This window comes from Diceros bicornis, chromosome 26 (assembly GCF_020826845.1).
Source record: "Diceros bicornis minor isolate mBicDic1 chromosome 26, mDicBic1.mat.cur, whole genome shotgun sequence".
Taxonomy (NCBI): domain Eukaryota; kingdom Metazoa; phylum Chordata; class Mammalia; order Perissodactyla; family Rhinocerotidae; genus Diceros; species Diceros bicornis.
Window position 1 is genome coordinate 23,043,753 of NC_080765.1, and position 14,480 is coordinate 23,058,232.

At 55.2% G+C, this 14,480-nt stretch overlaps 1 protein-coding gene across 2 annotated transcripts in view; it reads right to left on the reverse strand.

The window, feature by feature from the left end:
- Positions 1–1,439: 1,439 nt before the first annotated feature.
- IL4R (interleukin 4 receptor) overlaps positions 1,440–14,480 on the reverse strand; it is a 38,928-nt gene continuing 25,887 nt past the window's right edge. For both annotated transcript variants that reach the window (XM_058569802.1, XM_058569803.1), the window contains exons 6-10: positions 11,075–11,231; positions 8,282–8,381; positions 6,311–6,389; positions 4,836–4,885; positions 1,440–4,030 (exon numbers count right to left, since the gene is read on the reverse strand). In XM_058569802.1, coding sequence (XP_058425785.1) covers positions 2,491–4,030; positions 4,836–4,885; positions 6,311–6,389; positions 8,282–8,381; positions 11,075–11,231 — 1,926 coding nt within the window. In that variant the 3' untranslated portion in view covers positions 1,440–2,490. The remainder of the gene's footprint in view (positions 4,031–4,835; positions 4,886–6,310; positions 6,390–8,281; positions 8,382–11,074; positions 11,232–14,480) is intronic.

Here is a 14,480-nt window from a genome sequence, read left to right on the forward strand (position 1 = left end):
TGCTGTAACGTGAGCCTCGGCTGACAGCTGGGGTCTCTTGCTCCTAAGAGCCTGGGGACAGAACAGTGAGTCCAGCCTCAGTTCTGTGTTGGATTTCCGACCCACCCACCTCTCCACCCCTCCCACAAACGTATTTTCTCTGTTTGTTGCTTAACTTTAAAATGTGATTTTCTGAGATGCCCAAAGTGGATTGGAGCTGACATTTAGTAGGTGCCGTGCTGTCCATGGTGGCTGGGAGACCTGGGTTCAAATCCTGGCTCCAGGACTTCCTAGCTGTGTGGTCCTAAGCTAAACCCCAAGCTCTCTGGGCCTGCTTCCTCATCTGCACAATTGGGATAATAACTGAACCTGCCCACTAGAGCTACGACATAGGGGATGTATAGCACTTAGCAGATTGCTTAGCCCTAGATAAATAGTTATTTTTATTTTAAATTATTATATTTTATTATAAAGAGCTCTTGAAGGAAAAAGTCCAGAGGGCTAGTTCGGACTCTGCCATTCACTGTGTGACCTTGGGCAAGTCCCTCTTCCTATCTAGCGCTGTTTCCCCATCTGAAAATCGTGTGGAGAGGGTGACCCCAGCAGTGAACGGGATAGATTTGGGCTCAGCACGAAGGAGGCACTTCTAGCAAACATCAGGCTGCATGTGAGGTAGTGAGCTCCCCATCACTTCTAGTGCACTGTGGAGAATGCAGAGCAGGGAGGAACCTCAAACAGCCACGCCCCTCATTTTGCAAGTGTGGCCGTCAGGGCAGCTACTCAGAGACCAGAGTGATCACAGACAAAGACCTTAAGGTCTCCTGCCTGCCTGTCTCAGGCCCACTCCATCACGCTGTCTGCCCGGATGTCGAGCACAGATCACCTACGGAGAGCCTGGCAATGGAGACACTGCCTGGGTTCAGCTACCAGCCTGCCACGAACTAGCTGCATGAAAACTAACTTGACGCTCGGCAAAGTGTAGCAGCTGCTGCCAGTGCCACAGCTGCATCTCCTCCATGCACCAAAGGCTGCTCCAACATCTGCAACTGCCAGTCTGAGGGCCTATTTCCTGGAGCAGCGGGAAGTGCTAGGGCATTAATGCCCCTGGAAGCAGCCCTCAGCCAGACAGAGGGGAGCTGGTGGACAAGCACCCTAGCACCCCACCTGTGCGGACACCTCCAGGCATGCGCTGTGCATGGTCCCAGAGCTCCTAGGGGGGTTGAGTGTCAGCTGTGCACGCCGGCACTATGGTAACGCTCTTTACTGCCTCCCGCCCTTCCCTGCCTCCCTTCCCCGCTCCCAGGCAGGGTTTCCTGGGATCACCTCCCGAATCAACTAACTGCACTTGATTCCCTGTCTCAGGGGAACCCAGAGACAGCAAGTTCCTTAACCTCCTGGTCCTGGTTCCCTTGACGGGAGGTTTCCATGAGCTAGCAGAGATGAGGTGCCCACAACAGAACCCAGCAGTGTGTTTGTTTAATAAATGGAAAAACAAAAGGAGAGAAAGAACCTTCATTCACACAAAACTCCACCCCTTCCCGTTCCACCCTCCTCAGCAAACACAAATACCAGGAGACAAAACAATCTTTGAGACGCACACAAACAAGTGTTCCTCGACCTGAGGTCTGGGCCAACGTGCCGGCGAAACGTGCTGGTCCGCTGTCTGGAATGCCCCGCTCAGCCGGGTCACGGGATGTGAGCCACGCCCTCTGGTCTCTGTGGCTGCCAGCAACGGTGTCCCCGGGGGCACGGACCAGCCCCAAGGTAGCTGGGCAGGTTCACTCTGGGGATCCCATACCTAAAAGGAGCCCCCAGCCTTACAGTTGTGTGGGGACCTGACAGCAGATTGTCATGACGTGCTAATCACAATGTTTCGTGTCCTTCTCTGTTACCCCCACTTGGTTAAGCACCCCTGATCCTGCCCAGATCCTGCCTCCTAGGTGCAACCTAATGAAGCTCTGCTGAATGAATGGGCACCTCTGGGCAAATAGCCACCCTTCCGGGACCTCAGTTTCCCATCAGTTTCCCAAGGCCTCCTGAGTCCTTCCCCCGTTAGCGTGATCAGTTTCTAGGCTCAGTGTCTAATCCAGTGAGACGGCGGCAGCTAATCCTGGGATGGGGCCAGAAATGGGTACCAGAGTATAAGGTGGACAAAGTGCGCATTGGGCAGGCACGACAGGGACAGCACGTTGGAGAAGCTGTGGACGGATGAAGTGGCCAATGGCTCGTTCACAAGCCCAGGTGCCCAGGGACCTCCCGACCCCCACGGCGCCTGCTGTGGGCGTGGCTGCCCGGTGCTCTCCACCCGGGCGGGAAGTGGTGAGCTCAGGCCAAGGTCAGGAGCAGGGGGGTCAGGTCTCTGCAGCCCCAGGTGGGACAGCCTCAGAGCTTCATACCACGGTTCTCCGAGTCTTTCTCTGGCAGCCCGCTGCCTTCCGGGGTGGGGCGTTTCGCAGGCATGGGTAAGGCCCAGTCCTCACCTGCCGGCCTCAGCAACCAGGGGGCACGCACCTAGGAAGTGCTCATGCACGGGGGCCCTGTGGAGAGCAGGGCTGCCATTTCGGGGCTCTGGCTTGAGCTCTGAGCACTGCTGGGAGCAGGCTGGAAGAACAGTGAGGATTTATGCTCCTCTGAGACCCCCAAGGGTGCCAGGGAGGCCGGAGAAAGGCTGGCCTCCAGGGGAACCCCACCTGGCGGGGGGTCCAGGGCCCTCAGGGGGCTCACTGGCGGCGAGGACCTGTCTCCACAGCAGCAGCCACAGCAGGGGCTGGCCACGACGTGGGCCTCGCCACGCTCCTCCTGGCCGTGACACTGCTTTAAGTGGCCGCACAGGTGGCAGGTGAGGGCTGAGTAGACAATGCCACTGCCCAGGTCGTCCCTGAGGGAGTCTGTGGCCTGCTCCGGGGAGAGCGGGGGTTTCTGTCTGTCCTCCCCCTTCCCCACGGGCTGCAGACCAGGGCAGTCTGGGGAGCTGCTGGGGAGGCGTGAGTTCTGAGGGCTGGGAGGTGGCTCCACGTCCAGTCCAAAGGTGAACAGGGGCATGGGGCCTGGGGCAGGGGCCCCAGGGCCGCCAGGAGTGAGGCTCTGAAAGGGCCTGTAGCCCCCCTCCCCGCTGCTGGCCTCAACCCCAGACGCCCCTGGGCAGACGGCACCACCAGCCAGCAGGCCGGAGAAGGCCTTGTACCCAGCTTCTCGAGAAGGGCCGAAGCCCGCCGCCCCGCCATCCTGGCCACTGCGCCGCTTCACCGCCTGCACAAACTCCCGATAGCCGCCGGTGGGGGCCGGGGTGGGGGCCGGGGCCGCCCCGTGCTGGAGGACGCTCTGGCGGAGGATCTGCTCCCAGGTTTCCGGCTCAGGCTGGAGTGCAGGGGGTGGTTCAGAGGGCTGGGGGGGAGAGGGGGTGTTGGGGTCCACGTCCCCCAGGTGTTCAGCCAGCTGTGGCTGGGAGTCAAGCTCTCCAGGACCGGGGGACGGGCTCAGGAAGTTGCTGAAGCTACGGTAAGCGGGGTTGTCTGCCGTGACAGCAGACGCCTCCATGGAAGCCAGGCCGGCTGGGCTCTGGGTCAGAGTCGCGGGAGGATTCGACTCCGGGTTAGAAGGCTGCTCCTTGCCCTGGGACGATGCACTTGAGAACTCGGCCTGGGGTATCTGAGCACTTCCGGAAGGTGGAAGAAGGCGGGACTCCCCCAAGCCGGCACTCTCACCCCCGAGAAGGTCCAGAAACAGGCTCTCTGTCAGCCGGGCTGTGATGCCCTCCCTGCCCCCCTGAAAGCTGCCCCCGCTGCTCTCAGGCGATGGGCAGAAGCTCCTTCTATCTTCCTCCATGTCCTCCTCCTCACTTGCCACCTGGGCCTCAAACAGCTCCACACACCGCACCACGCTGATGCTCTCTGGCCAGAGGATCGTCTTGCTGATCTCCACAGGGTGCCATGCTGACTTTCCGGGACCCTGAAAAGGCCCATTTCTGGCAGCCTTGGAGGAATCCTCATCCTTTTCTAGGCTGTGCTCCAGTAAACAGGGCAGGAGCTTGGTAAGACAAGTCTTCCAGCGTCTGCAAAAGCAAAGACAAGTTTGGTCAGGGTTCAGTTTCTCCACTTAGAAAACTCCTATTCATCCTTCAAAGCCCAGCTTGAAATCGCCCTGCACTGATATCTATCTATCTACTGCAGACATGTCTCCTGACTTTATAATCAATAATCTATCAGTCTATCTTCACTACTGGAGTGGGGACTCCTTGAAGGCAGGGCCTGTGTCTTACTTTGGGATTTCTGGAGCCTGGCGCATAACCTGTCACCTAATACAAACTCAGTCTATTGAATAAGGAAAAGTCTGTCAAGGATGATATTTAAAATACTTATCAAGACCACAGCATAAGTCATGACCAATTAGAATGGCTGTGGAGTCCTAGGGCTGAGGCAGCGTCCTGAGTCCCCTGCTGTGCTGAGAATAGACCCTTTAGTTACTGGATTGTGGGTAGTCCAGGAGGACCTGAGGGAGGAGTTAAGGAGGCCAGGATGATGGTAGGATACTCAAGGGTTGAGGATAGTGGCCATTTGCGAACCAGTATGCAATTACGTCAGCATTTTAACAACTGGCACAGCTGTGCTGTTGTAAACTCTATCAGCCCCGCTCAGGCACTGAACCTCAGGGGGCCCAGCCAGCAGCCCACCTACCCAGACCACCCCTCCTCCTGCCACCCCTTGAAGCCCAGCATCACAGGACAAGTGCTGAATGCCAAGAAAGAGAAGGCAGACGTGGAGGTGGGTTTCTGACTCCACACTCCAGGTGGGGCCCGCTGCCCCAGTTCCACCACCTTCCAAATCCACGTGGGCTACGACCTAAGTGCATATACGTACGGGCACTTGGCTGGTTCCTCGCCTCGGGTCCGCTTCCCCCACAGTGGCACCTAGAACACAGAGGCAGCCCATGAAACAGAGCCGGGTGGCCCTCTAGCCCAGCCTGGCGGACAGCAGCGCGCAGTCAGTGTTTGCTGCAGAGAGACTGTGAGCCTTGACGTCACCAGGTCTGAGGTCCCATCAGGTCACTTTAGCTCTCCGAGCCTCAGTGTCCTGAGAACGAACGAGACTGCCCTAATACTGCGTTGCTGTGGCTGACGGCAAAAATGGCCACAGTACTCTGATGGTCCCCACCCTTGAATCTGGCCTGGCCACGTGACTGGCTTTGACCCACAGAACGTGGTGGAAGTGACACTGCACCAACGGGGCCAGCCTGCTGGAGGATGAGAGGCACGTGGCTTAGTCACCTCCACTGCCCCAGGTGAGAGGCAGCAACTGCCAGAGCTGTGAGTGAGGCCACTGGGGACGGGCCCGGCCACGGTCTGCCCAGCCCAGCCCAGGATCCCTCTACCCACACCACCACCCTGAGTCCAAACTGCCGACCTGCAGCAGCAAGAGCTACATAAATGATGGTGGTTTTCACCCTCTAAATTTCAGGGCGATTTGTTACACGGCAAAGCTAGCTGACACATAAACAGCACTTACCATGTGCAGGACCCTGTAATATACGCTTTACACGTATTGTCTCAGTGAATTCCAGCATCAGCCCTGCTAGGTAAACGCTACTTTAACCCACATAGGAAACTGAGACTTGGAGAAGTTAAGCAACTTGCTCAAGTCCATGCTGCAGGTAAGGGGCAGAGCCGGGGTTCAGGGCCAGCCCCACTGGACTCCAGAGCCTGCCATAGGGTCCCTGGAGAACGGAGGACCTCAGACCTTCTGTTCTAGACAGGGCCTGTTTTCCCCTTCCCTCCTTCCTAGGGAACCCTGATACTACTCAGGCAACCCCACGTGGCCATCGAGTTGGGGAAGCTGACCCCACCCCTAGCTCCGGGGGGACCACCTGGCTGGTCTCAACGTATTCTCACTCTTTTATAGGTCTGGGAAAAGGGCATGTAGAGCAATTCAGACCAAAGAGAACTGAGGAGAGATCTGCTGGTGTTTCTGGACAGTTTCCTGCTCTCAAGAGGAAGACACAGGAAGCCTGTCCCCTCTCCCTCTCCTTTCGACCTCCTGTTCTGGTCCAGGCCTCCCTCCAGGAGATGACCTCCTCCCAAGGGAGGGAAAAAAACCAAGAGACCAACCCCAGAGGAACCCCAGGCTGAAAGAATAGCCATGGAAGCGGAGGGGAGGGGAGTGAAGGCCTCTGGGTTCCCAGTGACGACATTCAGCTGCTGAATCAACCTACCCTGAAACCGTCCTGACTTCTCACGCGCAATTCCAAAAGCCAATGAATATCCTGAACATCTCAGACGTCTGAATCATATTTCCTGACACGTGCAGTCCAAAGCGTCCTAACCCACCCACTCTCCTACCTGAGGATCCTGGATGACAATAGCCACGAGGGGGCTGTGGGCTGGGTTGGGAATCTGGTCCCACCATTCTTTCTTAATCCTGAAAAAGGAAAGGAAAACGTGTTGGTCTTCAATCATTGACAGGTTGATGCTCCTCCCATAAAAATCATCATGGTCGCCAATACTTATTAGAGGTCACAGACCATGCTGATTGTTTCTGGATGTCTCCCTAACTCCACACAGCAGCTTCTACTGCTAACCCCCTCCTACAGATGAGGAGACTGAGGTCCAGAGAGGTAAAGTGACAGCTGGCAGGCAGAAGAGCCAGGGTCACGCTCCAGCATTCTGCTGCCCAGAATGGAGTTCCTACCGTGGCCACCTCTGTCCTCAGTGGGAACAAGCCCCAGGGACTTAGGAGAGACTCAAGCTGCAGAAAGAGACTTCTGGGTTTCCCTGTCAATTCCCCTCTCTCTGGAGCAGCGGAGGGCACGGTACCAGACAGGGGCCTGGGGTGGCCAGAGAAGCTAAGGGAACCCAGGAGGAAACAGCTTCCTTCTCTCTCCCTGGGTCTGCCTGGAGCCAGAGAGCGTCAGGCTGGGAGGAAAGGTTCTCCGATCATCTCTGGATGAGCCTCCGCCTGCTCCACTCAGTTGACACGCATTTATTGAGTACCTACAATGTACCACTCACTGTGCCAGGCCTCAGGGACACTACAGTGAACAAGACAGACAAAAACCCTGCCCTCGCAGATGTGACCTTCTAGAAGAGGGAGACAGACAAGCAGATATAGAAATGCTTATATGACATCATTCATTCATGGCAATAAGTATCACGCATAAAAATAAAGAAGATTAGGGAATAGAGAGGAATGGAGAGTGTGATCCAGGAAGGCCTCTCGGAGGAGGTGACCTCTGAACAGCAACTGAAGGTGGTGGAGGAGGGAAAGGGCTTCTGAGGCAGGGGCACAGCAAGCACAAAAGCTCTGAGGGAAGAACCTGCTTGGTGCATTCAAGGAACAGCAAGGAGGCTGGAGGGCTGCAACATAGGGAGTGGGGTGGGAGAGGGACAGGTGAGGGGGAAACTGAGGCTCAGAGGAGGGTCGCTCAGAGGCATCAGCAACAAGACGTGGAGAGGGCAACTTCATTCCCTGACACCTACTGTGTGCACGGCAAAGTGCGGGACACATGCCCACGTCAATCCTCGGCCATCGCCAATCCTCATGTGGGGAGCTGGGACTTGCTAGTCCCATTTCAGAGATGGGAGGCCTGAGCCTCTAAGACTCCACAATTCCAAGTGCTCGAACTCACTGGAAGCAAGGCTCCTTCTACCTCCACCCACCGTGACCAGGACTCTCTTAGGACTCTTAGGACTGACGAGATATGTTCTCCCCGTTACTCTCAACCTGCAAAGGAGGGATCCACGGCTGACGGAGGTTCAGCAACCTGTCGGTCACACAGCTACCGACCTCCAGGATCCGAACCCAGACCAAGACCAGGATCCGAACCCAGGACTCCTGACTCCATCAGGGCAGTAGTGTAGAATTCCTCTGTCTATGGCCATGTGCCCCCAAGCCTCTGGACTGTACCCTGGACACCCAGGGGGATGTCCTTCCGCCAAAGGAAGGTCCTTTCCTAGCTCTTCCCCTGGCCAGCTCATTCCCCCAGCTAGGTCTCAGCTCAAATATCGCCTCGCGATCCAAAACAGCACCCCAGAACATAGCTCCCCTCGCCCTGGCACATCTCCTTCAGAGCATGGAAAACGGTCGTCGTTATTGGTTGGCCTGGCACCTCTGTCTGCCCACAAGGAGCACAGGGTCCTGGTCGGTCTTGTTCTCAGCTGTTGCCTCAGTGCCTCGTGCACAGTAGCTGCTCAATAAATATTTCTTGTTGGACGAAAGGACTGTAAGCCGACAGATCAGAAGGAGAACTCTCGCCCGCCCCACACCCCAGAGGGGCTCGCTTGGCGGCATCCCGTGCGGAACCCGGGACTCACTTGATGATGCTGAAATAGCAGGACAGGCAGACGGCCAGGATGACAATGCAGGAGATGCTGACGCCAAGCGGGAGGCGCTGCTCCAAGGGCTGCTGGTAGTCTGCAAGCAGGAGGGAAGCTGTGAGCCTGCATCGGGCTACGTACACTGGTCTCCATTTCCCAGAGCTGGGACCGAGGCCTCAGGAGAGTGTCCTCTGACACCCTGCGTGGTCTGGCGGCCACCAAGCTCCCCTGCCGCATCCCCTCTTACTCTCCCCCTCTTGCACTGAGCCCTCATCATACTCCTTGTCCCTTGCTCCTCCAAAGCTCAGCGCCACCTGAGGCTCTTGAACCTGCTGCTCCCTCTCTCCTGAAGCACAGAGGTCATGTGCAGGGCCCCTGGAGCTGGGCGACCTGAGTTCTAAGCCCGACTCTGTCATATCCTTGCTGGTGACCCCGGACAAATCCCTCAGCCTCTCTGTGCCCCGGCTTCCTCATCTGTACCATGGGGTCATCTCGTAGGGCTGCTGTGAGGATTACACGATTTATAGACACTGCACACAGGACAGCGCCCGCACGTCCGTAAGCATTTGCTGTTCTCATCTTCGCACAGCTGGCCCCTTCTCCTCATTCACCTCCCTGTCACCTGGTCCAAAAAGTTTTCCCCACACCCTCTCTACTGTCGCCCCTCTCATCACTCCATCCCCTGACCCTGCTCTATTTTATTCCCAGGCTGTCTTCCAGATCTCCATCTCACTGACTGATTTGTTTGTTTACTCGTTTACTTTCTGTCTCCCCCTCCAGAACGTCAGTTCCATGAGAGGAGAGATTTTCGTCTAGTTCACTGCTGATTCCCCAGTGTCTGGCACAGGGCTAAGCACACAGTAGGAGCTCAGTAAATATGGTGGAGACAATGAATGCACGTCCAGCACGTGGTATCTGTTCCATACAAGCTGCTTCTCTTCCCTTCCCCAGGTCAATGGTAGAACCAGATCAGTTCAACAACACGTTCCCCAGCCCTCGCTGTGCGCCCAGCCCTGTGCTGGGCACTGGAGACGCAGACAGGGTGGATCCTACCTGTGAGCCCCAGCCCAGAGCGGGAGACAGACGGGTCAAGAGATATCTATGGGACAAATGAGCAATGTTGAGAGGGACATGTCGCAGGCTGGGTCAGGGTGACTGCCAACCGCCACTGTGTCCAGCACCCTGAAGAATCCTTCTTCCACTGAATGCTCACGGCAGCCCTTACTCCTCCCCATCGTACAGATGGGGGCAGCCGCCCCTACCCACCAGCCATCTCCCCTTCCTCCTTGCCAGGCAGCAAGGTGCCCACCCCGAGGTCTGGCCACTCATGATTACCCTATTCCCCTCTCCAGACTTTTGAGTCCCCAGCCTCCCTTGCCATTAGGAGAGGCCACGTGGCAGTCCTGGCCAATGAGACACAAGGGGAAGTCTGCTAGGGAAGCTTCCGGAAAGATTTTTGCTTCATGATAAAAGAGAAAGATTCGGGAGGTGCACTCTCTCGTGGCAGTCTTTCCTTTCCTTTGGGCCCTGGGGCATGAGGGTGTGTGCAGCAGCCAACTTGGGGCCAGGAGGTGACAAGTCTAAGGATAAAATGCCACCATGCTAAAGATGGTGGAGAAAAAAGACAAGACTCTGGGTGACATCACTGAGCTGCTGTGTAAAGCTGGGAAGGCCCACCTGTAAGACATCATGTCATGTGAGATAATTTAATATTTTTATTGTAAAAGCCATGTGTGATAGAGTTGTAAAGATTGTTTGGGGGGGGTGCAGCTACCAAGAGAGGGACTACATGTCCCAGAATCCCTTGCAGCCACGTGTCTGCACGTTATCAGTTTCACCAATGGAACTCCAGAGAAAGTGATGTGTGTCACTTCTGGGCTCAGGCTTTTAAGAAGCAGGTGTGGTCTCCCTGCTCTCGCTCCCCTTCTGCTGGCTGGAGGCCGACGATGGCAGGGCCCTACAGCAGGGATCTTAATTTGGGGTCCACGGACCTCCAACAAGGCTGCAGAGAGAGTTCAGGGGTCTGGGAACTTGGATGGGAAAGAAATGACTTTATTTTCACTAACCTCTGCCACCTTGCATTTCCTCCCACTAGGAATGCAGGGAGCAAACCATAGCAATAGCATCAGCCCCTCAGCCCCCAATAGAAATCGCAGCTATTCTCATATTGCATTCCAGCTGCAGTATCATGAAACAGCATTTATGCTCACCTACTCTGAAATTATAGTATTTATGAGAACTACCACTAGATCTTGTTTTTAGTGTTAATAAAGAAGTATATATTCCCAGATAACAAATATATTTAAAAATATTTTTATAACCACATTTCAATAAAATTAGTTCCCTTGTAATCTTATGTATTTTATTTTATGCATTTAAAAACATTCCGAGATGGGGATCCAGAGGCTTCACCAGACTGCCAAAGGGGATCTAGGATACAAAAAGGTTAAGAATCTTTGCCCTAGAGAATGATGGCGCCACATGATGGACAGAGCCCCAGTGCCCAAATTTCCACAGGGAGGAAAACCACTCACAAACCAGCAACATTCACGTTGGACTGTTACTGGAGCAGGAAACACATTTCTACAGTGTTAAGCCACAGAACTTGTGGGCTTATTTGTTACTATAGCCTACCCTGCCGACCCTGACTGGTACACCATGTCAGCTGGTAATTCTGTTACCCGCAGTTAGAGGCATCTTAGGATACGGAAACCCAGAGGCTCAGCCCTGGGAAGTGTCTGGCCACAGAGTAAAAATGGGGAGCAGAGATTCTAACCGAGAGATACTCACAGTTACGCCACTTGACGCTGGGGGTCCACTCACTCCAGGTGCCGTTGTAGCTCTGAGCAAAGGCCTTCACCCGTGCGCTGTAGGTAGCCCCAGACTTCAGGGTGCTGGCTGCGATGCGGAGGACGGGATCCAGGTAGGTCACGTCATAGATTTTGAACTGGTAGAGGAAAGGGAGACATGAGCACACCAGCTATGGGGGAGGGGAGTACCAGCTCCCACCCTGGCTGCCGTTCTGAGCTGACCCCGCAGGGTTTAAGAGCCACCAGCCTGGGTATTTGGTTATTCCCTCCACTCAGGCCTATGGTGCCGCCTCCACTACTGTGACCAGAGTTGAGCGAGATGGGGCAGGGGATCAGCCTTCCCTCTGGCTCCCCCACTGATCAGCCACGTGACAGGACCGGAGCAACCTTTCTGAGTTTTAGTTTCCTCATCTGTAAAACGAAGATAAGACACCCTACTGCCACTTTCTGGCTGCGTGACCTTAGGGAAGTGACGTAACCTCTCTGCACCTCAATGTCCTTTCTGTAAAACGGCGATAATAAGAGTGCCTACCTCCCGGGGCTGCTGTGAGGATGAAAGGGGCTAATACAGGTGAGCACCTAGGACAGGGCCCGGCATGTGCGGAGCACGAGAGTGACCTTTCTGAAGCACAGATAGGGTCACCGCGTCCCTCTCTTTCCTTCATGAGCTCTCTGGAGCCTCCACAGTCAGGCCCAAACTCGCTGGCCTAGAATCTCAGCCCCATCCAACCTAGTCCCCAGGGCAAGGGACTTCCAGGATCTGTTGTTGGGTGGAAAAGGTAACATGAAGATTAGCGTGTGCTGTCTGCTGCCTTTTATGTTTAAAAAAAAAAAAAAGGGAGCAGGCAGTGACGGTGGCAGACAGACTCTGAGATGGCCCCGTGACCCCACCTGGTGTAACCCCTCTTATTGAGTGTGGGCGGGCCCTGTGACTTGTTCCTAAGCAACAGAACAAGGCAAAGGTCACAAGTGCATAGGGATTACACACATGTGATGACTCCAGGTCAGACTGTAATTCCAGCTTCCTAAGAGACTCTCTCTCTTGCTGGCCTTGAGAAGGCCACCAGGAAGGAAGTGAGGGCGGCCTCCCACCAAAGGCCAGCGAGAACCTGAGGCTCTCAGTCCAACAGCCCATAAGAAACTGAATGCTGCCAACATCACCAGAGCTTGGACATGACCTTTCCCCAGTTGAGCCTCAGGTGAGACCGCAGCCCCGGCCGACTCCTGATTGCAGCCTTGTGCGATGCTAAGAAGAGGACCCAGCTAAACTGTGCCCACACTCCTGACCCCCAGGAACTGTGGGACAATAAGTGTGTGCCATTCAAAGCAGCTACGTTTGTGGTAATGTTATTATGTAGCAAGAGAAAAGTAACACAGTGATTACTTTTCTATTGTATCTTGTATTGTGTAGCACCAACACAAACACACGTTTGCTTGTATAGGCACACACTCTCTGGAAGGACACACCTGCCTCCAAGGCCTCTGCCTGCTCTAGCCTGGCCTTCCTTTCCCTCCTGGCAAGAGATGGGAGCAGAGGTCAACATCTGGAAGAGGGATTGGACGTTAGGGTTGAGGGAGAAACATATTCCCTATCTAAGTCCTTTCGTACCATCTGAATTTTTTACTGTATGTCAATATTACTTTTATAAAAAAAAACTTTAAAAAATAAAAAATGAAGTAAAATTTGTGTTCCAGATTGATTCTGACAGAAGGTAAGACTGGCCTGAATCCTCTGCCTGGTGCTCCTCTCCCAGCAGGGTCCATCCCTGTGCAGCCCTCCCTCCTCCTTTGGCCCCAGCGGCCCCTTCCCAGCTCCTGGCAGCTCTGCTTCTGCTTGCGGGTTGGAAGCTTGTTTGGGGAAATGGTGTCAAGAGAGCTGAGGGGAGGTCTGCACAACGAGGTTGCTGGAGAAGTGGAGGGCAGCTGGGGCTTCCAGCGGAGTTGAGGATGGGGCGGGAGCTGCGGGGGGAGACCAGGGCAGGCAGAGGACACTTGCACTTTCTGTCTTCCTTTCTTTCCAAATATGGGTAAGCAGGAAGCAAGAGCTGGACCTAGTTCACCAAAGGAATCAGATACCCTGGACTGGAGCAGGAGACTGGGAAATGTTTTACTAAGGAAAAGAAGAGAAGTCAGAGCTTGCCAGGAACTTCTTTCAGTTTGCTTGTTTTTTAACCAAAAGGCCAGGTGTTCGGGAGACCGCTGAGAAAGATCCAGGGGAGGAAACAACGCAGGCTCTGGAGTTCAAATCCCAGCTCTGCCATGTTCAGCTGTGGGACCCTGGGCGAGCATTCCACCTCTCCAAGCCTCAGCGTCCTCATCACTAAAACGGAGAGACGAACACCTTCCTACCCGCAGGACTCTCACAACCACTGGTGATAATATATGCCATGCCTGGCACATAGTGGGCACACAAGAAATGGTAAACATTACCATCAGGAGCATGGCACTCATGACCCTGAATAGACTTGTGGCCTCAGTTTTTGCTTTTTCACTGCACACATTCCCACATCCCCATAATCCTCAGATATGCCATGAATTTTCATACCTCCAAGCCTTTGCTCATGTAGTTCCCTCTGCCTGGGCCAGCCCCGAGCACCCACACGACCAGTGAGCCACAGCCCGGGCACACTGACCCATGCTATCCACTGGCTGGAGTTCAGCACTAGGTCCTAAACCTGGCTGTGCTTCCCCCAGCCCCGTCCCTGTCGCCTCTTCCTCAGAGTTCCCTCTGGGGAGCCCCCCTCCCTCATTCTCAGCCCATCTGGTTTGAGATGAGCTGACCCCACCTGCCGCTCTAGAGGTGCCAATCAGAGCACCGCACCTGCACCCTCTCCCCTGCCCACAGCCTGCGACCAGTTCAGAGACTGGCTCGTGACGCAAGCCAGCAACTGAGCCCTGGCCCCAGGACTTTTACTGGGACTACCTGGAAAGAAAAACTTTTCCCTCTGCGGCTTTGGGATGTAGGCCCGGAGCTGCTAGTGGGCATATCGGCCACGACCTGAGGGAAAAGCCCGCCTAAATGAAGCCAGCACAGAATACAGCAGGGCCAAGGGCTGGAGATGCCTGGAACCTGGATCCAGCCATGACACACACAAATACCACTTCTTTGGACCCCACGGCTCATACCCCTCTCTTCCCTCCAGCCTATCCCCTGAACCAAGCCCTGCACGGGCCCTGACATGGGAGAGAGATTTATCAACAAAACCGAACCTGCCTCTTGCCTTGGCGTCTGTGCCACCCTGCTCTCCCCAGCCGCCTCGAGCCTCCACTCTGTCAGCCTGGCTGCCCCCTTCCTGTCCCAAACCCCACGTCCTGGCCCAGCGCCAGGGGGAAACCACACCTGAGAGATGTAAATCGACACCCACACCTCCTCTGGTGGCCAGGAA